Source organism: Strongylocentrotus purpuratus, unplaced genomic scaffold, assembly GCF_000002235.5.
Source record: "Strongylocentrotus purpuratus isolate Spur 01 unplaced genomic scaffold, Spur_5.0 spur5_scaffold_20, whole genome shotgun sequence".
Taxonomy (NCBI): Eukaryota; Metazoa; Echinodermata; class Echinoidea; order Camarodonta; family Strongylocentrotidae; genus Strongylocentrotus; species Strongylocentrotus purpuratus.
The window spans coordinates 27,944,768-27,972,206 of NW_022145606.1; the positions used below are offsets into that span (position 1 = coordinate 27,944,768).

Sequence of the window (27,439 nt, forward strand, 5' to 3'; positions counted from 1 at the left end):
GCATGTCCAAAAGTGGGTATTACTTCGTTCCGCCTTGGTACAAACATTCCTCGCTAAAAAATATACGAGAAAACTCAGACAGACATATACAGGCATACTCTTTATATCATGTTACAGGATCGTAGGTGAATAAATTATTTCATACGGCTGGACTTGTAACAAGGGTAACAGAAGAAAGAAAAACGCATTTGAAAGAAACTTTCTGAAATAAACGTACCTCGATTGAAATCATTTGTAACGATGTTTACGCTGGTAGCTTTTTACCCTAACAAAGATTATGATCACGGATGGTAACCTGAGGAGCGTGGGTGCCTAGAAGCGCAAAAATATGTTTTTGTCGAATAGATTCTTTACAGTAAAATTACAATGGAAAACTATCTAAAGTGTAAGCGTGTCCAAATTTGGGTATTAGGCCTACTTCGTTCTGCTTTGATACAAAAATTCCTCGCTAAATAATATACGTGAAAGGTCAGACAGACATTGAAAGGAAGTGAAAAATGGAAAGAATAGTTTGACTTCTTTTAGGACGCTTTACCTGATATTCAGGGTCCACGAAAACTTATCAAGATTTAACATATATGTAGCTTCATGTAATTCAGTGAATAAATGTAAACGTGTGAAGCTTTATTTAGTAATTCAGTATACCACACGATTTCACTCATATCCTACTACGAATATAAACATACTGCAAACATTTCTGATTCTGGTTTGGGGAGCACAGGTCATATGCCCGACCCCCAAAAAATGAAATCAATGTTTTTTCTAGACGCAGAAATTGTGGACTTTTGTCCCCTTTTACATGTTGTACAGAGTGAGTCAGAAAAAATGTCCCACTTTTTAAAAGTTGAATTGTTTGAAGTATGAATATTTAATCATGGGTTTCATGATATGTGTTGATAGAGTTATCCTCCAAGTATATTTAGGTACCATTTTCATTTGAATCTCTGCGTGGATGACTGACCGTCAGACAATCTTTAAAAGACTGCCAAATCTCACTTGCGCCAAGTTGCTGGGTGAGGAATAAAATAGTGTTTTGAACAAAGACAGCCAGACAGACAATAACACACACGCGCGCGCGCACCCACACACACACACACGCAGACGCACACCCAAAGGCATGCACATACACGCGCACACGCACATACACACAACACACACTGAGACAATTGTTTCATAATTTCCCCTTTTCTGATTAATTTTATTTTGACAGGGTACCCTTTCAGTTATATTAAAAAAATGCTCGAACAATGGGCCCTGTATCAACATAATCTAAAACATATTCACAAAGCATATAAACAAATATAAGTTATAATGAACACACAAATTAAACAAGATATTGTATGTAACTCTATTCCGATGAGTATGGATCATCAACATTTAGAGGTAACGAGTCAAAACTATATATTATACTTACTGTTTGCCTAGATGCTGATTAATGCGAAATGAAAGTGGAGAACAGCGTTGAGTCCTCTTCTCAGAAATATGTATCCAAGTATAGCCGAGCTAAAAGAAGCCACACATAATCGTACACAGTTCAAATAAGAGTAACTGGCAACAATTGACATGAGAAGTCTCTTCTAGAACGTCTTATGAAGGCGTTTACAATGTCTATTTCGCAAGATAAGAGTGTGTCATGCAGTGTGTCAAAGCAAATAATCTAGAAATCGATTAAATGCAGATTCTATGTGCACAAATCTGCTTCGTTGTATCAGATTTTCCTGTAGAAATGACGAATAGCCCGTATGAAACGAAAGATATAGGCTGCGTGAGTCTATATGTCAGCGTCTGGTGACGTGGCATTGAGCATGTACCTAATTTGCGAGTCACTTCGATCATGTCGTTCAAAAACCAAACAAGAGAAAAATACATACAAATACAGCTAACCAACCAAACAAAACAAAAATATCTCTCGCTCAGTGAGTCGGTTCTAAACGCACCACGCAAACAATCAGCGAAATCCGTCCTTTTGACATTCTTTTCAAAAACGGAAGATTCATTATCATATTTCAGTCTGTCAGTGACATCGTGGGCTATTACTTTTTCTGTCTCGTAGCAGCAGGTTGAATTGCTGATTTTGCTTTTAAAGTAGGTCTTATGTCTGGTTGGCCGTGTTGACGTGTAATAATAATAATAATAATAATAGTGGGTTGTTGTATAGCACTCATGTCAGTCAGATTTGACCCGATTATTACCCTGGCTTTAGCACGGCTGCCATACGGCGCTCTAGCATTTTTCACGGAATACATTCCTACCAGTTACCCATTTACTTCACCTGGGTGGAGTGTGGCAAATGTAAATCAATGTCTTGTCAAAAGACATTAGTGCGGCGACGGGACTCGAACCGCGGACCTTGCGATCGGCAGTCCGGCGACGTATCCACTCGACCACAACAGCCCACAGCAAACCCAGTTGGTCATTCCACGGTATACGGACTGACACACTCGTAATATCATGTCAAAAGTATCGTAGGTGAAAAAGAAAGTTCATACTGCTGGGCTCGTAACAAGGGTAACAAAAAAAGAAAACCATATTTGAAAGAAAATTTCTGAAAGGAAACGTACCTCGATTGAAATATTTTGTAATCGTGTTCATGTTGGTAGGTTTTAGCCCCCCCCCCCCCCAAAAAAAAAGATCATGTTATGATCACTGATTGTAACCTGAGGAACGTGGGTGCTTAGAAGCTCAAAACATGTTTATGTCGAATAAATTCTTTAGAGAAAAAAATACAATGGATACTATTTACAGTGTAAACATGTCCATATCTGGGTAATACTTCGTTCCGCTTTGATACAAAACATTCCTCGCTTAAATCAAATACGAGAAAAATCAGACAAACATATAACTGAAGTGAACAATGGAAACAATTTTTGGCTTCTGTTTATATTCAGGTTCACCATCCTTCGATTTTTGCACTCTCTTAAACAGTGTCTCCTGTTCGTCCAAGCGTGACCACATTCCACACAAAAATGATACCAAATGAATTGACATAAAACACTATTGCATAAGATGTATGATAATTTACTGTTCATCAATATATTTAAAATAATTAGCGAATTTCTAAGTGTAATTTTTTTTTTGGACTCAGACTGTATTTATATATTAATGTAACATAACTTAATTCAGGAAATAAGTGACAACTCTTAAACGTAAATACAGAACTACACTTGTGCATGTAGGTATGGTGTGCTATACCTGAACCTGAGAAGGCTTTTAACCGTTCTATCTATTTAAGTATCTTCACCCAGTTCGGAGGTTGATTGCAACATCTCTCCATTTCGCTCTATCTTCTGCCATTCTGGTGCACTCTTGCAGTTTTAGTCCACTCTAGTTCTTGACATTCTATTCCCAGTTGATTCTGGGTCTCCATCTAGGTCTACTTCCTTCCACTCTTCCTTTCAATACATCCTTTAAGAGGCTTTGGGGCCTTTTAACATGACCAAAGTATTTGATTTTTCTTTCCATAACTTATCCTAATAGTACAATTTGTTTACTCCCTGCCATGTGCAATATCTCTTTGTTTGTTTTCATTCGTTTCCAGGATATTTTTATCATTCTTCTGTAGATCCACATTTCAAAAGATGTTATTCTATTTCCCATGGCCTTGTTTATTATCCATGTTTCTGCTCCATACAATAGAACAGACCATACATAACAGTTTACTAGTCTCAACCTAAGCGCAAATTTCACCTTTCTATTTGTGAATAATCCTTTCATTGCCAGAAATGTATTCCGAGCAAATTATATTATTCTTTGTATTTCTGCTTTGCATCTGGCATCATCTGTGATATTTAGTCCTAAGTAGATGTAATTACTGACTTGCTCAATGATATGTCCATCGAGTTTCAAACATATTCTAGGCTTATTCTCTGTTCTACTAAAAATCAGTGACTTAGTTTTCTTGACATTCATGCTTAAACCAAACTCTTCACTTTTGACTTTTACAATATCCAATACATGTTGTTAACCGTTAGGTTGACGTTGAATAGATCAAGAATACCTTAATTTTGCAGGTATATTTCATTTCCAGCGTTCTGCACTAGTAAAAGAATATCAGAACATGGAGTTAACTCCATGATTAGAACGAGACAAATTGAAAACGTGTACATGCACATATATCATGTTTATGGTGAAAATCACACAGGTCTGTATTTCAGTACTTCAATTTTTGACACTTCAAATGATTACGTTATATTCCTTTAATTTTTTTATTGTTTTAGGTGAAACTTTATTTGTCCATCCAATTTCATGTTTCTTCAGAACGTGACTAAAAGGCCCACTGCACTACTGGTAGCTACTTGCGCCCTCTATATAACAATCAATGCCTAATCGGTGACCATTGGTCCCCCATGATCCTCTTTTTCTTATGTTAACTGAGAGCTGAGTTGATGAGATAACCACCTGTCCAGTGACCTTGCAGAGCGGTCGAATCCCTCCTGTAAACTATGGCAGATAAGCTTTAATAAAGCTGAAACATAATAATAATAATATTAATGGAAAGTGCTTGTATAGCGCGTAAGGATTTGTAACATTCTCTATGATATTTACATTTTTTAAACAATAATACATTAACAAACGTTTCATGAGAACATAGAATACATGGTTGTATAATGGCAATTAAAACAGATATAATATTTAACAAAAGACCTAAATTCGACAAGTCCACTTTTCATTCGTAAGTTACGAAACACACAAAATGGGGTATATGAGTAATTTGGTTATTAAACTGTAGCTTTACTATAGCTATACTACTGTGCTTCCAAAATTTCTTTAACCATAACATCACAATAGCAGAACCCAACTTTATCTTAAAATTGCCGTGACTTTATATTATGCAAATTCACGGATATGACAAAGACGTTTTTACATCGCAAAATGTACGAAGTTTTAGATCACGAACAAAAAATAAACATTTGTTATATTAGCAAAAGTAATGAGAATGTACCCTGCTCTTCCGAGTGATTGTCAAAAACATTTCCCTCTCAGGAATGCTAAAGAGTAATTAGCATTGCCATTGCAATGTGTATCTGTCTCTCTTTGTCTCTCTCTCTCCACCTCTCTCTCTCTCTCTATGTCTCTCTCTCTCTCTCAAACACACTCTTTCTCTCTCTCTCTCTCTCTCTCTCTCTCTCTTTATATATATATATATATATATCTTCCTTTCACCCTGTCTCTTTCTCTCCTCTCTCTGTCTCTCTTTCTTTCTCTCCGTCTCTTTCTTTCCTTTTGTGTCTCTTTATTTCTTTCTATCTCCCTCTCCTCCAATGTGTACTAAATGGCAGATACATTCGTCAATCTGATTAGCTTTTTTCTTCTTTTTTTCCCGAATTATCGTTTTCCATTAGCGTATGTTTGTACAAAAATAATGGGCACCCAAAACGGAACGACTTCTTAGGCCAGCATACGCGATTTGACAAATTATTAATTTCCAGTCTTGATTAACTCTTCAGCAGTTCTTTTATCACTCCTTTATATTAACTTTGCTCTGGAAGTACAATAAAATTGCAATTATGCTCAGGGAGATTATTTTCGTGGTATGTAAAGTGTAAACGTCATCATTATCATCATCATTACCATCATTATTATGATTCCGACTCAATCTAGATTTTCAAGAGCAGCAGCAAGTGATAGGACATCAGTATATGGGACCTTAAGATCATCTTTCATTGACTGATAGAAAGTTTGTGGGACTGTGACCAGTTGTTTCTTCAGTTGCAGTAATTGGGTTCCATTGAGAGTTTTCAAAGCTTTGTTACGTGTTGTCACGTTGTTAGCTGCCAGCCAATCCTGGACCTTCTTGGAATCCCATCCGAGTACTTGAGATTTGACTGGAGGTACTTCTAGCTCTGGGGACGAAGGACCTTTCAAGGAAAATAAAGCACAAGTACACGAAACTAAACTCATTAAAATATATATATTATATAACATTTATTTATAACAAAATATTACAAAATCTGAGCGTAATAACCATTGGTTGTAACATCAATTGCGTATGACTAATCTGCAAAGCTGATCAAGTTTAATATCTCGCCTTGATTTTTCCAGCCGGGTGAGTTTGTACTTCATGTAAACAAAATACATTATATTTAATAATATTACAATTATAAGTATTATAAATAGTTTTACAATGGTTATACATAATTAGAAAACATTCATAAATAATAATATTGTATATATTTATAAGGATACAGGTAAACGTCTAACAATGTTAATGCTTATTCATATTGTGCTATATGCTATGTCATATAGTGATGGTAGTAAAGAAGCATTACAAAGTATGTCGGGAGAAAAAAGTTGGGTTAATTATGAAAAAAAATAGGAAAAAATGATAAACAAAATTCCAACAGAGTAGCTACGTCTCACGTATTCAAGGAAAAAAAACATAGGAAATGAACTAATTACATTAAGGCTTGCGAGAAAGGTACAATATATATATATATATATATATATATATATATATATATATATATATATTTCACTCTCTCTCTCTCTATCTCTCTCATTACAGCGTGAGTAACATACCGGCCGGGGGAGTAGCGTTCACGTTCTGGACCGTTTCTTTCTGCACTGCGAATTCTTTTTCGATGATGCTGGTGAGTACCTCGGAGACAAGTTCAGCTTGCTGAACGATGTAGTAGATCTTTCCTGCCGTGATACCGCCTAGCCAACCAGAAGCTTTGAAGTCATTACTCACCTTCACAGGGATAATCTTCTTCTTGCATTCGTAAGCATAAGACGCTTCTGAAAACATGACATAACACATCCATTTGAAAATTCAATTTTAAGAAGAATGTCGAGTTCGACTAAATGGTACAGGTTGGGGATTTTGTTTTTAACCTCTCAGAAGCAAGAATTATTTTTCAAAGGATTTCATATTCCAAACTATAGAAACAAATAGCTAAAATATGGACCAAACTGTCACGCAAAATATCTGTGTAGTCCCATATATTTGTTTATGTGTGCCTCGCTACTGACTGTCGTATCCTCGCGTCACTTTCTTACGATGTTCATGATCTTAAAACCCACATTTTTGCACCTAGTTTTATATGATGACTAATCATAGCGCTGTTTGACCGGGCCTGAAGCCTTCATTACACCAAACTTTTTTTAACAACGTTCTGGAATGTGATATTACATTTGTGAGCATTATTATTGTTACTTTGCAAGTGTGGATGAACATCAGAAAAATTATGTTCCCTGAAAAGCAAATGCCTTCATATTCTAAATATGACAAGTAAAAACTTTAAAAAATGAACTCCGATTATTATGCCAAATGTTTGTGAAGTCTCATTTACATCTTTCTGTAAACAGAGCTTTTTACTTGACCAAGACTGGGCCAAATTTCCTTATCATTTTGACAATTCCAGAACCTTGCAGCAACATACCGATACCTAGTTGATCAAATTTTTTTTCTGATTGATCCACACCGTTTCTTTCACTAAGCAATCGCTTAACCAGAACTCGACTATATCTATATTAAAGTTAACTGACATTGATCACAAGAAGAGGTTAATCTGTTCTCACCTGTACGACAGTCTTGACTGTCTTGGTAACCACGTGTGATACAAGCTATGATCATATCAGCATTCTCTACGGCTTCTGCCATGGCACCGATTTTATCACCCACTGAGAAAAGAAAGAAGAAGGAACACATAGGCAAAGAAAGGGAAGAACAGAGAATGGAAAGAAGAAGAAAAGAAAAGGCGAAAGTAGAGGGAAAAGATCGAAGAAGAAGAGAAGAAAAGGGGAAGGGCAGGAAGAAGAAGTAGGAAACACGAGAAAGAAGAATAATGAAGAAGAAGATCATTCATGAATAATCATGCTCTAGCTTTTGGGATAATAATTTCTGAATTACATGCAATTACCATCATGCATTGATGACACATTAAATTAACAACGCTTAAATAATAAAAATATTATTCAAAAGTTCATTTCCTGTAAACACTTGGTCAAAAAACGTTCGGAATTCGCCGGCTTAGATTATTTGTTGCAACGTTGAATGAAAGACAGAAACCAGACATGCATTTAGATTTTCTTTTTTAAAATCATTTTGAAAATTGTCATTCTTCCTAAGAGTAGTGTCTGCAGATAAACTTACTCATGTGGTCTTCATCCATCCACACGTCGTAGCCTCTTTTCCGCAGCTGTTTCTTGAACTCTCGCATCACAGGTTTGGACGGGTGTTCCCATTTGTAGCTTAGCATGATGTGTCCACTGGACTTCGCACTGTCCGACGGCGCCCTCTGCTGTGACTCGACATCTGTTTTCCTGTGCGTCAGGCCTTCGGGAAGTTTGGATTCGTAGATCTCGAAGAGAGCGCCCATACAAGCATTGCGAAGTTCTTCATTTTTACTCTGTGAATTCTCCGTCAGATCTTGTTTGTTAAAAAAATAATGTATGATATCATCTGTTTATAGCCAAAAAGGGCATTAAATAATGAACAGTAACACATACTTAACTAATCCCTCTCTGAACACAAAATGCTTCTTCTCTAACAATGGATGCAAGAAAGTGTTCACTTCTTGTAGGCCCAACGTTTTATGTTATCAATGAACATGGTGGGAATATTCAATCTTAAAACTCCTTTTCATCAAGTGATTTTGTTGTTTACTTGTAATAACTCCCCACCCCACCCCTCCCTAATTCTTGCAATACATATCATGGTGGCTACCCAAATACTTTTGTTGGGGGTGCCCCCCCCCCCCTCCATTTCTTACACCAATGATTTAAACTTAATAAGCGAAACATTAATCCATCAAAGTTATCCCGAGTCTGTTATCGTTATGAAAACACCATATGCACTAATGGTAACATTACCAAACGGTTTACATAACAAGTTGTGAACATTTTTGTTCAATATTAACATGATAATGACAAAATGTAAAGAATCCTTACTTACTGTAGATAATACCCTGTTCTTTTCGCAGCTTCTCTTTATTTTCCTTGAGAAATGCGAGTCTCCAGATTCCGTTTGCGGCAGAGGTCTTCTCCTCCATGGAACACTCTTGTTGGAGCAATTTAGCGAGGATAGGAATGCCTCCCTTTTCTACTATGAGCCGTTTGTTGTTGTCATTGATTGCCAAGTCATCTACTGATTGAACTAACTCCACTGCACTTAGAGTAATCACTTGCATAAGGTTGTTCTTGGATGTTTGTCGTCTTGTCTTTGATAGATGTTCACGATTGGAGAAACATGTCTTCAACATCGATAGTAGGGTTACGATACAGGTGTAGTTGATGGAAAGCTTGTCGGCCTCTTCTTTCTTCACCAGCTTTGCCAACGTCATAAATGCTATTGTCTGTGTCAAGCTCTGTTTCGACTCGCCAAACTTTTGCAAGGCAGGCACGGCCCGGTGATGATTAGGAGCCAGTGACCGCACTTTGCTGCAGGCGTTGTGCATGATATTCATCGCGTCAAACATTATATCAGCTACCCATTTGTTCATCGCCTTGTCGCTTTCCACGAGGTGTAAAAACCAATCGACAATCAATGACAGGCACCCATCTTCTTCCATTTGTAAACAGCAGTATTCAGATTTGTCCGTGAAGTTAAAGGCGGAACCAAGCAGAGTGTCATAAAATGTGAACATAGGTGTGGTCTCATGTAATAGTTCTTGCTGATCAGCGTCTTCAATCTTTTGTAACATGTCTCCCTTTTTCCACGTATAAGCAAACATTTTGCAGTAGTCTGTGTCAATGCCTAAGCCATCCCCTACAGCGTTCCGATCAATGTTGCGGTTACGTGAAACTTTCTGGATATCCTCTATCCTGGTAAGACACGAGGTGCACGGGAAACCTTCACACTCCTGAATGTGCTTGATATTGGCTTTGAGAAGAGTTAAACATGCTTTGACCTCGTTACTGAACTCTTCGATTCGTTTTGCTTTAGCAGCTGCGGAGTCAACGAGAAGTACATCTGAAATGTCAGTCAATGTCCTCGATGAAGCATCGTCGATAGTGCCTTGTTGCAGAATCGCCATATTCTGAGCATCCGCCTTTCCCTCGGGGTTCGGTGAAGCAATCGCCTTTGGTCGTGCAGGACCGCCATCGGTTTCATCTAGACTTACATCAGCACCGTCATTGATCAAAGGTTTGCTCTGCCCTTCAGCTAGTGGTCCACCAGCTTGTACCTCGTTGAGTGAGGAAGGTATTCCAGTTTTCTTGACTGATGAAATCGTTCTAGTACTTGCTGAACACCCCATGTTTATGAGAAACCATCAGAAACTGTCAAATAAACAAAAACGTGCACAATACCTCTGTGATAAGGTAAACGTGGTAGCAGATAACAAAATGGGAATCTAGCAATGACGTGCAGAAGCCTAACTACAATAGTTCCTCATATAACTGTCATGTCCCCGGTGACCAAAGACATGTGAAATTGGACATAGTTACCCTTGATATGAACAATTGAGAGAAACGAGGGTGGTTTTGAAATGTTCAGTTATTTAACCATACAAATTAGCTATGTTGGTCAGCTTGAGCAGAGCACAGCATATTGAGTGATCACGCTTCCTAGTCTTTGTGAACCTCTTTCGCACCCATCTTCGCGTATAAGACATATCTATATGATAAATTAAATGGTGTACCAAACTATCACTATAACCCCCTTGCGAAAAATAACTTTAACTTATTCTTAAACCATAACCATAAACCTAACCTAAAACCGAATAGCGACCATATTCCTAACCTAACCTAATACTAACTTAAATACGACCGCGACCATAAAACTAACTACAAACCCAATAGCGACCCTAAAATTAAACCTTATTTAAAACCCAATGGTGACCATAACCTTCATTCCAATCTTAATCCCAAATGTAATCGTGGCCATGAACCTAGTTAAAATCCATTAGCAACCATATTTCTGAACCTAACTTAAAACTCAATAGCGACTTCAACTGTATACCTAACCTAAAACACATTGTTATAACCTTACATTGAAGACCAGACGATTGGAGAATGAACTATTTTAAAATGCAATGCATACGTCCTTTTAAAAGGGCTGTGAAATTAATATTAGATTCACCAGTAAAGAATAATTGTATTTCAATAATCATAATACAAAATCCATATATTACGTGTTGTTGTGTATGGCATGCCAAAATGTTTGTCCCACCTGGCAACAATTAAAGTATGCAGTTTGCATTATATTGGAATACAATTATTTGTAACAGAATAATGAAATCAATTGTATCGAGGCAGTTCGCAAACATGTGTGCTCTAAAATGTATTACATTACGAAAATGGCCTTATGTCGTATACGCAAATGGTTGATAAGTTAAAGGTAAAGACCAGTATTGGAAACGCCCCAATTTCAAAAAAAATGAAATGGAAACTCTCATTACCAATCATGTGAAAGAATATGTTTTGACTAATACATGATGATAAAAAATTTGCCGGGAAATCGCCTTCTAATTCATATATTTGGTAAATTTGTTTCTCTCATGGTCTGTGAGAGATATAGGGTAGTCTCATATACATCTTTTTGTGTATAGTGCTTGTAACTTTACGAAGAATGGGCCAAATTTCTTTGCAGATGCTAGATGCTAGATGCTAGATGATCAACCTTTTCTGATCGATTCCACAACGTTTCTTTCACAATGCAATCGCATGACCATAACTGATCTTTACCTTTAAACCTTGCTGCCTTATTCAATTGGTGTATATACATGATGAGTTGAAGATAGCAGCTATCACTACAGTTTATTGTCACAAAATCGAAATATCACCAACGTTGCTGACTAATAATGAAATAAACATATAATCATTCATAACGCAATATACTACAATTATAAAATATAACTATTCTTGATATTACCTGCTCATACGGACGTAGATCCTGTTTGCGAAAGCTCTCCTACAAGCAATGGAGTTTCACATGATAATAGGTTTATTATAGTGCTTATCATTTTGATGTAGAATTGTTGCCTTTTCCCACGGTAAGTGCTTTTGGTCCGCATATATATAATTGCCCTTCCCATATAACGAGCTATTAAATCAATTCACGAAGGGCCGTTGCGTGTGCTCTAATGGGAACACTGTTGGTTTGTGACAGTCCCATGGCAACGAACGAAGCCATTATGTTAATTAGTTCACGATAGCCTTTTTATGAATGGAATCTGTCGCTGAGGGCTACGGTGTTGAAGTAAACTAGGTTTGGAAAGCATAAAAATCACACGATTTACGTTTGCAATGATACTTCTTACAACGTATCAGGACAATTACCCCCTGGGCAATCACCCCCCGGAAAATTACCACCCGGAAAACTACCCCCCACGGACAATTACCCCCCAGAAAATTACCCCCCGGAGAATTACCCCCCGAGGACAATTACCCCCCAAGGACAATTACCCCCCAGAAAATTACCCCCCGGAGAATTACCCCCCGAGGACAATTACCCCCCAAGGACAATTACCCCCCGGAAAATTACCCCCGAGGACAACTACCCCCCGAGGACAATTACCCCCCGAGGACAACTACCCCCGAGGACAATTACCCCCCGAGGACAATTACCCCCCGAGGACAACTACCCCCGAGGACAATTACCCCCCGAGGACAACTACCCCCGAGAACAATTACCCCCCGAGAACAATTCCCCCCAAGTACAACTACCCCCCTCTTCCGAGGACAACTATCCCCGATGACAATCACCCCCGAGGAATTTCTAACACTGTGACAAATAATGCGAGCTTCTCTCCAAATTGCTCTTTATAGAAAATTTCATAAACTTTCAATTTCTATGTTATTTGTGAAGTTCATTTCAGTGTGGGAGGGGGAGGGGTGGGAGTTGCCCAATTCCCTCGAAGTTTTGCTACCGAGTAAATAACAGAAATTACATTTTTTAAAGAAATTCAATAATACATTGCGCGCAGATGAGTACGCCTTACAGCCTCTCTCACCAACAATGGCAAAACAAATAAATTAGGATGTAATATTTCATTTATGCATCCTCTGTCACTTTTTAAGCTGATCGTGTATTTGTCTTTGTATAATGGGCCCTCGACCATGATCCGAAATTAAGGTTTTCTTCACGTTATCTATATAATTATGTTGTCATGCGGGAGTATGATATGCGCAGGTCGAGGGTTCGAATCACGACACCGGCACTAATATCCTTTTTCAAGATATTAACCTGCACTTGCTACTCTCCACCCAGGTGTTAAATGGGTACCCGGTAGTATGCGACCGTCATTGTTGGTCACAACGGTGTCGATTTTTATCCGTGGTTGGGGGGGGGGGGGGGGGGGGGGGGGGGGGGGTGATAGGTGCCAAAATAATTTCGGCAATGGATCAAAGCAACCAAGAGGTAGAAATGTGTGGCAGGTTGCACCCCCTCCCTTACAAGTTATTAATTTTTTCAAGTCACCCTCAATAAAGATAACATTTCAGAGAATATGGGACCCATGTGGGCTTGCAACTTGGGTTATTATCCTCTCAAGCGCGTAGCAAGGATTTTATTTTAGGGGGGCGGTAGTGAGCACGCGAAGCGCGCTCCCTAAAGGGGGTGGCTGCAGGGAGGGGTTTTTCCCCGTCCCACGCGAAGCGCGGAAGCTTTGATGTTTCATTTAATTATTAGAGAAAGAAGACGATTCGTTGTACCGTTCTCGACTCTTAATCCTTGTCTAAATTCAATTTCTTTTGACCTTTAATTAAATTATTAGAGAAAGAAGACGATTCGTTGTACCGTTTTCGACTCTTAATCCTTGTTTGAATAAAGTTCCCCTTCCTTCGCGCGTAGCGCGGAAGCTCTGACATTTCATTAAATTGATAAAGAAAGAAGACGATTCGTTGTACCATTCTCGACTCTTAATCCTTGTCTGATTTCAGTTCCCCCCCCCCCCCCTCCCGCGCGAAGCGCGAAAGCTTTGACGTTTCATTAAGTTACTAAAGAAAGAAGACGATTCGTTGTACCATTCTCGACTCTTAATCCTTGTCTGAATTCAGTTCCCCCCCCCCCTCCCGCGCGAAACTTCGACGTTTCATCACATTATAAGAGAAAGATGACGATTCGTTGTACCGTTCTTGACTCTTAATCTTTTTTCTTCCTACGTCCTCTTCCTTTTTTCTTTCTCTCTCTCTCTTTTTGTTTGGCCTGCGTTTTTTACGCGCGCCTGTATACGCGCCTGTATCCTTTCTGTCTCTCATTATCTCTCTCTCCCACTCTCTACTTCTTTTTTGCATTTTTGCGCTTTGCGCTTGATATTTAGCTCGTTGCTTTTTAACGCTGCGGCTTTGCATTTGGCGCACTGCATTTCTATGATGCTGTTGACTGAATAAATTGATCAATTCCTGATGAAGCCGTATGAGCGAGAATTCAATTTATTCTTGTCTCATATACGGATGTCTCATTTATGTATTATGAAAATGAGATAGCAAAATGTGTATATTGATGGTCATCTTGCGAGTAATAACCATTAACTACTCTCATCGGGCTCTCATCATTAATGTTTCTCTTCATTTTTTTTTTGATGGTGAATTGTTGGGGGGGGGATGATTGGACAGGCCACCCCCCCCCCCCCAACCTAAAATATTTGGGGGGGGGGATATATCCCCCCATCCCCCCCCCCCCCCGGGATCGACACCCATGAACATGGCGAGTGCCTGAGTCATGCAAAATGGGAGAAACTTTTCATTTTTTAAGAGGGTACCATGACTCAAAAAGTTGAAATAACGCTGCTCAAGAGAAATGTATTTCTATGCATTTTGAGAAGCGCTTGACAATTAACTAAAACTTACATCCTTCGTGGAAATCAGCAGCCGCACTGCCGTTGTATAACTTACACTGTCGCTCATAAAGGTGGAATATTTTAGTTTTACCCCAATTTATGGAATTATTTTAAAAATTATTTAAAAATAATAGATCTAGATAATAGTTTACATTCTCAGATTTTATTGAATAATAATTTGCTAATGTGTGTTTTTGCGGGGACTGCTAAAACATGTGTATGCTACTATGCTTATTAACTAGGGGACTTACGCCCTCAAGTCATAAATGACAGTAATGAGGATTAATGCCCCACAAAAGGGCACTAATATAGCACATCGACACGGTTTTGATCCTGGGGCCTCACAGTTACGAGGCCATTGTTTTGTCACTGAACTATGACTGTGCGCAGCGGGGACTAGGGTAGGGGGCAGTTTCCATAAATTAAAAAAACAAACAGAAAATGCAATAAATTTTCAATAATTTATTGCATTTTACCCCGGTCCCCAACATAAAAAAATCCTCTGGACGGCTATGCATTATGGCTCAAGGCATGGGCACACAGAAGATTTGTTTATGTTGGGAACCGGGGTAAAATACAATAAATTATTGAAAATTTATTGCATTTTCTGTGTTTTATTTTATTTATGGAAACTGCCCCCTACCCTAGCCCCCGCTGCGTACAGTCATGGTTCAGTGACAAAGCAATGGCCTCGTAACTGTGAGGCCCCAGGATCAAAACCGTGTCGATGTGCTATATTAGTGCCCTTTTGCGGGGCATTAATCCTCATTACTGTCATTTATGACTTAAGGGCATAGGTCCCCTAGTTAATAAGCATAGTAGCATACATATGCTTTAGCAGTCACGCAAAGCACACATTGGCAAATTATTGATCAATAAAATCTGAGAATGTATACTATTATCTAGATCTATTATTTTTAAATAATTTTTAAAATAATTCCATAAATTGGTATAAAAACAAAATATTCCACCTTTATGAGCGACAGTGTATATGTATTAAAGGGAAATGTTTAGTAACGAGGAAGACAACGTGCTAGTATTTGAGCGAATATGGGTTCATGAAGGGGGTCTTATAGGCTCGTAGCCATCTCTCAATGTATCAGATCGTCTTTTGCTATTGAATCCTGATTGTCCACGGGGGGTAGTTGTCCTCGGGGGGTAATTGTCCTCGGGGGGTAATTGTCCTCGGGGGTAGTTGTCCTCGGGGGGTAGTTGTCCTCGGGGGGTAGTTGTCCTCGGGGGGTAGTTGTCCGGGGGGGTAATTTTCCGGGGGGTAATTGTCCTCGGGGGTAGTTGTCCTCGGGGGGTAATACTCCGGGGGTAATTTTCCGGGGGGTTATTGTCCTTGGGGGGTAGTTGTCCTCGGGGGGTTATTCTCCGGGGGGTAATTTTCCGGGGGGTAATTGTCCTTCGGGGGTAGTTTTCCGGGGGGTAAATTTCCGGGGGGTGATTGCCCAGGGGGTAATTGTCCTAGAACCTTCTTACAATAGTGATAATGATTATTTCCGTTGATATTTATATTGTTAGTAAAAGTAGTAGAAGAAGTCGTCGTCGTCGTAGTAGTTGTAGTAGTTGAAGTAATAGTATTGTTGTTAACAATTGTTATTATTATAATCGTTTTTATTCATACTTTTGTTATTATCATTAATATTATTATTACTGTTACTATTACTATTGATATCACTATCATCATTATTATATTATTGTTATTATTATTAATATTATCACCAGGTATGTTATTATGAATTGTTCAAATGTTCTTATTGTTATTGTCATAATTGTTCTTGTTTTCGAATCTAGGATTAGCATTCTGAAAACAATGCTGTCTTTGAAGTTACGAAAATGATTTTAACCGTCATAACAAATCAAAATTAGGACAAGTCATTGGTTAATGTTTGACCAAAAGTTGCTGAGTTTGCGTAAACTTAGCAAAAGCATCTGCCTTAGTCCAAATACCAAATTCCTCATAAATTCATTTTGCCATAAGGATAAAAATCGTTTTCCCAAACCTAAAAATACGGCCCTCGAGTAAAGTGAATGATACCATTGACAGTTTTCCACACATGTACAATGATGACACCTAAGCAGAAAGCCTTTTCCTTGAACGGTTTATTATGAAAACAAAATCTATTTATTTTTTGTCAATGGAATGCTTGTCATTGTTGATAATTGTTCATAATTCCGTGTCATATCTGTTTACTGAGGTTTCAATACTAAGCTTTGTGTGTGGGGGGGGGGGGGGGGGGAAGGGTTAAATCTCAAGGCAAAATAATTTGGTTTGGTATTTTATCTGTTACAGTTTGAGAGACAGGTAAACTAATACATGTCTTCTTCTTCTTCTTCTTCTTCTTCTTCTTCTTCTTATTCTTCTTCTTCTTCGACTTCCTATTCTTCTGCCACTTATTTTGGAGCTTCAAATGCTATGATACAGATGGTAAAGATATTTTTTCATTGGGTAAGTCACAATCCACTGACCTATTTGTCACTTTTAGATTCGAATATAAAAAGCGATACTTTCGTAATTATGTTTTTTTTATTTCTATACTTCAATATAAATAATAATAACACTTCCGCTTTTATATAGCGCTTAATATGATGTCTCTAAGCGCTTTACAGATACTATTACTATTACATGAACGTTTTAAATAGGTTTTCCTATTTAATTTATCTGACACAGATCGGTTCTATAACTTTCTTAAAACCCCATAGTTTTTGTTTCTGTTTTGTGATCACATAATGTATATTTGTTATTGTACATTTCGTTATACTTCTTTGTTATGTATAATTCTATTGTGACATGATCTTTGTTATTGTACACCAATGGAAATGAATTTATTTTAAGTGACAGAAGAATCAATGAACTCAATTCAAGTCAATGCGGATACGAACGCATACATATATTTTATTTTCGATTAAAATTTAAAATACACTTCAAACACCAAAATAGAATTCCTAATGATATTTCGCTAACTTCTTTTAACAAACAGTCAATATTTACAGACTAAATTACACATTCAATTTTCAAAATTCAAAGCAATAACAGTTCAAAAGGGGATTTTATCAGTCTCAATAAACTTAGTAAAAAATTACAACAAACGAATAAAATAATAGTGGAATGCAATAATTGTTTACATAATGTAAGCGTTATTTATTTCTTTTTTTGTTTTTTTCTTCGTCGTCGTCGTTATTAATATATAAACAAGATAAATGTATGTAATTTGAAATCTCGAGATTTACAGTTATCAACTAATTATTCATACTATGACCAATTTGGGTAATTTGTTTATATATGTGAAAAACCGATTTCTTCATATTATTTTATGTTTCTTTAGAATATGACTTAATACAGCTTACATCTAAAGTTATAATAGTAATTATGGAAGGGGCTTATATAGCGCATAATAATTCGTAAAATTTTCTCTGCTATTTACATTCACAAACTATAATACATTAATAAACGTGTTATCAGAACATAGATTGAATGGATGTACACTGCATCCCAGAAAAAACGAAACTTAATCTCAAAACGGAACCGAGAATTATCGATGTTTTATCATAATTTAATCTCAATTATTATTAACAAATGACACATATTTGTAAAGTTTACATCCTACTGTTTCATTTTATTTAACTCATTCGATGCATATTTCACGCATGAATGATTACAAATAATTTGAAGATTGGGTACCTAAAATCCATTTGGCGGGTGGTATCTCAATTTCAAAGAGAAATGTAAACATATTAAGAAAGTCCATTTCATGCCCTTTTATACGCAACCTCAATCAGTAGATGCATTTCCGAAATACTTGTTGCTCTGTCGTTGTTAATTACATGATCAAAAAGCAAATTAAATAAAATGTGATTCTTTTAAACTGCTATTTATGAATGAACTACAATACCTGGAATCCAATCTGCATACATAACTTGCTGCTTTGTTAAATAAGCCTCGGGCAATTTTCCGAGTTGTCAAGAACAACCTTTGTTCAAAAGCATGCGAACCATTTGAATATGTTGGTAGACCTGTGTATTGTTGCTATAGATGGGTAAACATGTAATTCCATACATCAATATATTATTTTTTTTTTCAAATATAATTATTATGCTTTGATAGCATATGGAATTTAGACGGAATCAGATTAATACAAACATAATATAAAAATACTTCCCATACCTGCAGAACATGAAACATTGATAAAACATTGGTAATCAAAAGTCAACTTATAAATGGTGTTTGATAAAAACAGAAAATCGTTTTAGTCATGATATAAATAATTCTCTTTTTGTTTGAATTATATACTACATTGCATGAACGATTGAGGTATGAGGTATTTTTTTTTACATATTAATAATGTCGATGGTTATAGAGCCTCAATGCATTAAATATATACAAATAAACACATCAAATATTATGTACTAAATAATTAGGCTTTCCAATGTGCTCCCCAACTTAACATTAAAATGAAATCCAACGTTGATAACAAACTACTTCGAGGAAAGTAGAATAATCCGGGAAGTGACTAAAGGTAGATTACTATCCCATTTGCTCCCACATACAATTTGAATAAAAGTATTTTTTACAAAAATATTTAACTTCAGAGGGTCTTCTCTCTTTGGAGGACCAGGGGGGTGTATCACAAACATCCTAAGTCAAACTTAACTCTAAGTTGGACTTAAGCATTATGAAGAGCCATTTCGTCGCTGTTTTCACGAAGTGACGGTAGTGAGAAAAAAATTGCATTCACTTTGCGTGACGATTTTCCTCACTACCGTCACTTTGTGAAAATAGGGACGATTTGTAGCATAAATCGAAATATACACACAAGTAAAACTTCAGGTATTTTAGACTTCTTATTAATTCCACATCAAGAACACATCAAGCGTATAGTAAGAATATGTCTTATGTCTGATTTCAATGCCCATTCAATACCATTATTTCAACAACTACAGTTTTTAAATATTTTTCAATTGAATCAATATTGTATATCACTCATGGTTTTTAAACATAAAACTGATAAACTGCCGATTAATCTTACCACTATGATGAAATGTAAAAAATATGTTCATAATTATAATACTAGAAATCCTGATAACTATTTTATTGAAAAATGTCCATCAACAAATTCCTCATTTACTTTTAGACACACTGGCCCGAAAATATGGAATTCTCTCCCCAGAGATATCCGTGATACTGCTTTCTTAAACTCTTTTAAATCTAAACTAAAAAAATACTTCATCTGTTTTTAAATCTATAATTATAATATTTGCATGTTAATACGTCTCCTATGTTTTGTACACTGTTTTGTTATTGTTATACTTTTTATAGCCAATTGTTGGAACTTGTATATGTATCTTTTAATAACAGGGAGCTGCCTCGACAGAACCTTACGGTTTTATTTGCAGTTTCCCCAATTCATTTCTATTGCTGTTTAACTTTTTATATTTCCGATATATTTGTAGACATGTTTCCATTTTGTGTGTATTTTGTGTTTTCTATATTGTATATATTCTGTATCTCATATGTTTTTTATGGATTTGAATTGAAATAAAACTTGAACTTGAACTTGAAAAGAACATGAAATCTCCCATGATAATAGAAAATATGAATGATTAGAATCAACATGCTATGCCTATTAAAAATACTTTTAAAAATATTTTCAAAGATACTAACATCTTTCCATGCGTTTTAAGTCCATCTTAAAGTAAGTTCGACTAGGATCTTTGTGAAACACCCCCTAGTAGGATATGCTCTCCATATTATACTTTGAGTAGTGCCCCAATGAAGAAGGCACTAAGGAGAAAATAAGAAATGTATGATTGTTGTGTTTTTGACAAACGGGAGACCTGGGGGGTGTTTCACAAAGATCCTAAGTAGAACTTATCTCTAAGTTGGACTTAAAAATTATGGACAGCCATTGGAGCCTTAAAATGAAATAAACTCAAAAGCAGAAATTCAAGTATTTTAGACTTTTCATAAATTCCACGTCAACAACATGAAATCTCCCATGATAATAGAAAATATGAATGATTTGAATCAACATTTTATGCCTTTTAAAATACCTTTAACAAAATATTTTCAATGATGCTAATGGCTTTCCATAATTTTTAAGTCCAACTTAGAGATAAGTTCAACTTAGGATCTTTGTGAAACACCCCCCAGTTAGTGACTATGATATAATCCACTGACCAAACTGCCAATTTCAGATTCGCATATATATTTTAATTAGAGATTTCATATTTCAGACATTTTTTACCTCCTTATTGTTGTTCCAATTTCTTTCTTACTGTTGCCATTTTGTTTCTTCTATTTTTCCGCCTTTCTACAAATTAACTAATTACAAGACTTGGATTGCCCTTTAACGATACAATCGCATTACGAGATGTCAATTTTTATCTCAAATGCACTGGTGTGACGAACAAGTTTGTAAATCTTAACAACAACAAAGTTGTTAATCGCCATTTTAACAAACATTGATTATATGAGCAAGAGTACTGCATATCTACCTTGTTCTTCCTAGTAATTGCAAACAAATGTCACCCTCAAGAACGCTAAAGATCAATTAGCATTTCCAGTGCAATGTAAATCTTGTCTCTATCTCTCTCTATAAATTTCTTTATCTCTTTCTCTCTCTCTCTCTCTCTCTCTCTCCTTTTCTCTCTCTTTTCTCTTTCTCTCTCTGTTTGTATATATCTCTCACTCTCTATCTCTCTGTATATCGCTCTCGTATCAGATGTTCTGGACAAAAGCTGTTCTGAATGACAGATCCATCCGTCAATCTAGTTGGTATTTTCCTTTTATTTTCTTCCGAACTATCGTTTTTCATGCGTGTACAAAAGAATAGGCATCCAAAACGGCACGATTGCTTGGGGCACCATTATTTCTTTGCAAAGTTATTTATGTCCAATCTCGATTAGCTCTATGACAGTCATTTTACCACCCCGCTACAGATTAATCTTGCATTGGACCAGTTCTATAATCTTTAGGCCTTTGGTATATCTTTCTAATGGTATTTACAATATGACTCAGGGAGATTATTCGTGTGGTATATAGAGTGTAAACCTTCTAATCATCATTATCATCATGATTATGATTATGACTTAACCTGTTGACTGCTGAATTATCTCACTCCCAAAGGCTTAACACAGGGACCACCCGGTTCCAGTAGGCAAAGAGTTAATTCAGTTTTTCAAGAGCAGAGGCAAAAGATAGGACATCAGTATAGGGGACATTTAGATCATCTTTCATAGACTGGTAGAAAGATTGTGGGACTGTGGTCAGTTGTTTCTTCAATTGTAGTAATTGGTTTCCATTGAGATTGTTCAAAGCTTTGTTACTTGTTGTGACGCTGTTAGTTGCCAGCCAATTCTTGACCTTCTTGGAATCCCATCCGGATACTTGAGATTCTGCTGGAGGTGGCTTTGGTTGTTGCACTGGGGATGGGAGACCGTTCAAGGAAAATTAAAGTAAAAGAAACGAAACGAGCATGTATATTTATATATTATTTAACAAAATATCACAAATGTTAGCGTAATCTCCATTGGTCATGCCATCATTCGCGTATTACCAATCTGCAAATCTGATAAAGTTCACTCAAATGTTCCCGCCTTGATTTTTCCAGCTGGGTAAATCGGTACTCACTGTAACTAAAATACATTTCTACATAATAATATTATAATTATAAGTATACATAAAGTTATACAACAGTTATACATAACTAAAATTTGTTTTCTATATAATCATATTGTAATTATAGGTATACATCAATACTTTTAATGATGCTAATGCATTTTCCTATTATGTCATTTACTATGTAATATCTTAAAACTAATAAACGGGGAGAAGTATAAAGAAAACTTTGAGTTGAGTTATTTATATAAAATTGGTATACAAAAATCCCACAGAGTAGCCACTTATCACTTAACCAAGGACAAAATCAAACGATATGAACTACTTCTGTTAAGTTTTATATTTATTTATATATATAGCAATACTCTCTCTCTCTCTCTCTCTCTCTCTTTTATTCTCTATCTATTTATCTCTCTCTCTCTCTCTCTCTTATATCTCTTTATTATATATCCCTCTCTCTCTATTCATATATCTCTGTTTATCCCTCTATCTATCTTTATCTCTCTCTCTCTCTCTCCCTTTATCCCTTTACAGTGTTAGTGACATACCGGGAGCAGCGTTCACATTCTGGGCCGTTTCTTTCTTCACTGCGAATTCTTTTTCGATGATGCTGTTGAGTACCTCGGAGACAAGCTCGGCTTTCTGAACCATGTAGTAGATCTTCCCTGCCATGATACCGCCTAGCCAACCAGAAGCTTTGAAGTCATCCACCTTCACTGGGATATACTGCTTTTTGCATTCGTAAGCATAAGACGCTTCTGAAAACATGACATATTAAGATCAACTTGAAAATTCCATTTTAGTGAAAATATCAAGTTCGAGTAATTGGTACAGGTAGGAAAAAACGTGAACTCTTTCGTTGTTTTCATATCGGTCGGGAAAGATTATCAGAAAATAAATTTCCCTTGAAAAGAAAGAATTGTCTTTTAAATGCTTTTATATTCCCAAAATGGCAAGAAATAGCTACATGATAAACCAAAGATTCATACGAAATTCATGTGTGCCGTGCATGTGACTGTGCGTATCCTTTCGTCATTCTCTTATCTGTTTGATAATTTCAAATCCCAACACTTTACACCCATTTTTATGTTATGAATAATCAAACGTTTACAATTGATTTTACACAGTCTCTTTTACAATGATATCGCGTAAACCAGAACTCAATGAGCACCATTGCAACTGATAGGTTGCATAAATGCTTGTTAGTAAGCAACAAGAGGACCGACGGATTTATGTACTTCCGAGGGACCTGCTAATGATGATTAATGCCCTACCAAAGGGCACTAGCGCATTGACTTGGTTTCGAACCCAGGTCGCCGGATTACGAGCCGGATTCCGACCGAGCTATCGCGCCTCCTCGTGCACCCATTAATGATATTTCCACCTAGTCAGTTAGCAAATTATGACCTTCTGCATATAAAAACTAACGGCCCTCTCCCTTTGAAGGGCAAGACTACTCCAAAAATAACTTACTTTCAATATAGGCAGAAATATCAGACAAACCAATCATAAAAAGTTTGAGGAAAATCGGATAATTAATAAGAAAGCTATGAATTTGTAATGACATGTAAAAAGTGGAAAATCACAAGACAAATTGGCAACTCACTCATGAGTCTATGACGCCAGTGACCCACTATCCACTTATTGTTTTCTTTACATTGATAATATAATTTTCCCATTTCCCCCTATAAAGAATCCTGTTTCCTCACACCAACATCCAAGTTATATTAATAGTAAGATGATTTTGTGATTTAGCTCATGAAAAATGTTGAATTTTGATAAACTATTTATATAAAAATCAATGATTATTAATAAACAATATTAAAAAATAGTATCAACTCTTCAAAGTTCATGACAGACTTTGTGAAATGTCATGCACGAATATGGTACAAATCTTATGACCTGGGCAAAGGCATGGGGAAATCAATTTTGGGGGGATAAAAAGGAAAGTTAACGGGATGAAAATATAAACAACAATTGATGAATAGTTGGGCAACGACTTCACAGACTGATAACCAAATTGGCAATTTGTGTAGTGATTTCCATTTTTCCATAGTTTTTGATACGTTTTACAAAAGTCACAACTTCCTTAATAGTTATCCGATTTCCCTCAAATTTGTTTCGCTCTGTTACTCTACTTTTTCTGCATTCATTAAAAGCATATTATTTTATGAGAACAAGAGGTAAATCTTTTCTCACCTGTACGGCAGTCTTGACTATCTTGGTAACCACGTGTGATACAAGCTATGATCATATCAGCATTCTCTACGGCGTCTGCCATGGCACCGATTTTATCACCCACTGAGATAAGAAATAAGAAGAACAAAAGAGAAGAAAGGGAAGAACAAGAAAAGAGAAGGAAAAAACGAAGAGGGTAATGACGAAGAAAGAAAGGAGAGGAAGAAGGGGCAAAAAGGGAAGAAGAAGAAGAAAAGAGGATTAATACTATTAAATAATGATTATAATAATAACCTATACTTTTTTAGCGCATTATATCTTCAGAGAAAATATGTATGCGCTTTACAATAATGAAACAATAACATTATAGATCATTACTAATTCATTTGCAGGCCATAAAAATGAAAAGGTTAAATTCCAACAGCATTTGAAAGACAATACTAATTTAGAAATTCCCTCAAAACGAAAGGGCTTCAAAATGGCTTTTAGTGGAAATATAACGACCATTAGTTGTCAAAACGAGTTAAGTGATTGCAATCACCTAAGTAACAGTCTGTTTTTCAGACCCTTTTACCGAATGGTCGTACGTTTTGTGCTGCACAAAGTTTCAATCAGTTTAATTTTGGGCATTACAAGTAGTGGGTTTTTGATGGAGACAAATGCTCATGCACCTGTTACACCTCATTTTATGTATATATATATTATTACCAAAGAAAAAGAGATGTCAGTCGGTCACTCAATAGTGTCTGATAGTGAAGTCTAGAAGGTAAACGGGTTTCCTTGCATAATTTGAATACTAGGACACTGCTAATGTTTAAATTTCACAGATAGGACATACATGACATATTCATAATTCCTGCAAAGTTCTACAGAAGTTGATGTTGGCTGCAAGTATCTTTAAGATCAAAATTCGTGTCATGTTTGAAAATTGTCAATCTTCCTATTTAATAAAGAGAAGTGTCTGCAGATAAACTTACTCATGTGGTCTTCATCCATCCACACCTTGTAGCCTCGTTTCCTGAGCTGCATCTTGAACTCTCGCATCACAGCTTTGGACGGGTGTTCCCATTTGTAGCTCAGCATGATGTGTCCACTGGACTTCACACTGGCCGACGTCTCCTTCGGCGGTGACTTGGGATCTGCTTTCCCAGTGGTTTGCTTTTGCTTCAGGCCTTCGGGAAGTTTGGATTCGTAGATCTCGAAGAGAGCGCCCATACAGGCATTGCGGAGTTTTTCGTTTTTGCTCTTGGAATTCTCCGTCAGATCTTTTTGTGTAATTAAAAGAAAATATGATAGCGACTGTTATAGCTAGAAGGGCATCAACCTTTAAACTTTAACACATACTTAACGCCCTTCTATCCCTGAACACAAGACATGCTTCGTACAATGGATGCAAGAAAATATGCACTTCTTGTGGGCCCAACACGTCACTGCACATCGTTGTATGTAAACTGAAAACTCCTTCTCATAAATTTATGTTGTTCTTTACTCATCCTAAAAAAGATACTAGCACACAATACTACATTTACACCCCCGCCCTCATCCTTGCTGTTCATATCTTTAGGAGCTACGCCCATTTCCCCATTTCTTACACCTTTGTTTTCACATTTTAAATCCAACATAATTATCTGTCAAGTCTGTTATTAGTATGAGGACACCTCTTGCGCAAATGGTACAATTTATTTTAAACATCATACGTTTTACAAATGGAGTTGTTTAAATTATAATCATGACTATGAAAAAAAGTAAAGAATGTTTGCTTACTGTTGATAATATCCTGTTTTTTCAGTAGTTTTTCTTTATGTTCCTTGAGAAATGCGAGTCCCCAGATCCCATTGGCGGCAGCAGTCTTCTCCTCAAGGGAACAATCTCGATGGAGCAATTTAGCGAGGAAAGGAATGCCTCCTTTTTTTACTATGAGCCGTTTGTTGTTGTCATTGATTGCCAGCTCAACTATTGATTGAACTATCTCTTCTGCATTAACAATAATCGCTTTCGCAAAGTTCTCATCGGATGCTTCTTGCCATATCTCTGCCTTATGATCAGGATTGGCGAGAGATTTCTCCAACAGCGAAAGCAGTGACACGATACAGGTGTAGTTGGTGGAAAGCTTGTCGGCCTCTTCTTTCTTCACAAGCTTTGCCAACGTCATGAATGCCATTGTCTGGGACAAGATGTCTTCCGACTCACCAAACTGTTGCAAGGCAGGCACGGCCCGGTGATGCTTAGGGGTCACAGACGGCACTCTTCTGAAGGCGTTTTGAAATATGTTCATCGATCTAAATACAAGTGTATCTACCCATTTGTTCATCGCCTTATCACTGTCCACGATGTGTAAAAACCAATCTACAATCAAAGACAGGCACCCATCTTCGTCCATTTGTGAACAGAAGTAATCAGAGTTGTCTGAAAAGTTCCAACCGGCACCAAGCAGTGCGTTATAGAATGTATACATTTGTTCGGTCTCATCTGATAGGTCTTCGTCTTGATCAGCGTCTTCAATCTCCTCTAACATATTTCCCTTCTTCCACGTATAAGCAAACATTTTGCAGAAGTCTGTGTCAATGCCCAACCCATCCCCTACAGCGTTCCGATCAATGTTGGCGTCACACGAAACTTCGCAGATTTCCTCCATCCTTTCAAGACACGAGGTGCATGGAAAGCATCTACAACCCAGGATGTGCTTGATACTGGCTTTGACACGGGTTAAACATTTTTTGACCTCGTAACTGAATTCTTCGATCCGTTCTGCTTTAGCAGCTGCAGAGTCAACGATAAGAATATCTGAAATGTCAGCCAATGTCCCCGATGCATCGTCGATAGTGCCTTCTTGCTGAATCGCTACATTCTGAGCATCCGCCTTTCCCTCGGGGTTCGGTGAAGCAATCACCTTTGGTTGTGCAGGACCGCCATC

The 27,439-nt window shown here is 37.0% G+C and overlaps 1 protein-coding gene across 1 annotated transcript; it reads right to left on the reverse strand.

The window, feature by feature from the left end:
* Window positions 1-5,592: 5,592 nt before the first annotated feature.
* LOC115927667 lies at window positions 5,593-26,686 on the reverse strand. Its single transcript, XM_030993819.1, has 5 exons — window positions 26,290-26,686; window positions 25,503-25,790; window positions 24,547-24,648; window positions 6,520-6,738; window positions 5,593-5,858 (listed from the first exon to the last, which is right to left on the reverse strand). The coding sequence occupies exons 1-5, from the start codon at window positions 26,684-26,686 to the stop codon at window positions 5,593-5,595; spliced, it is 1,272 nt and encodes a 423-aa protein (XP_030849679.1).
* Between the last annotated feature and the right edge of the window lie 753 nt (window positions 26,687-27,439).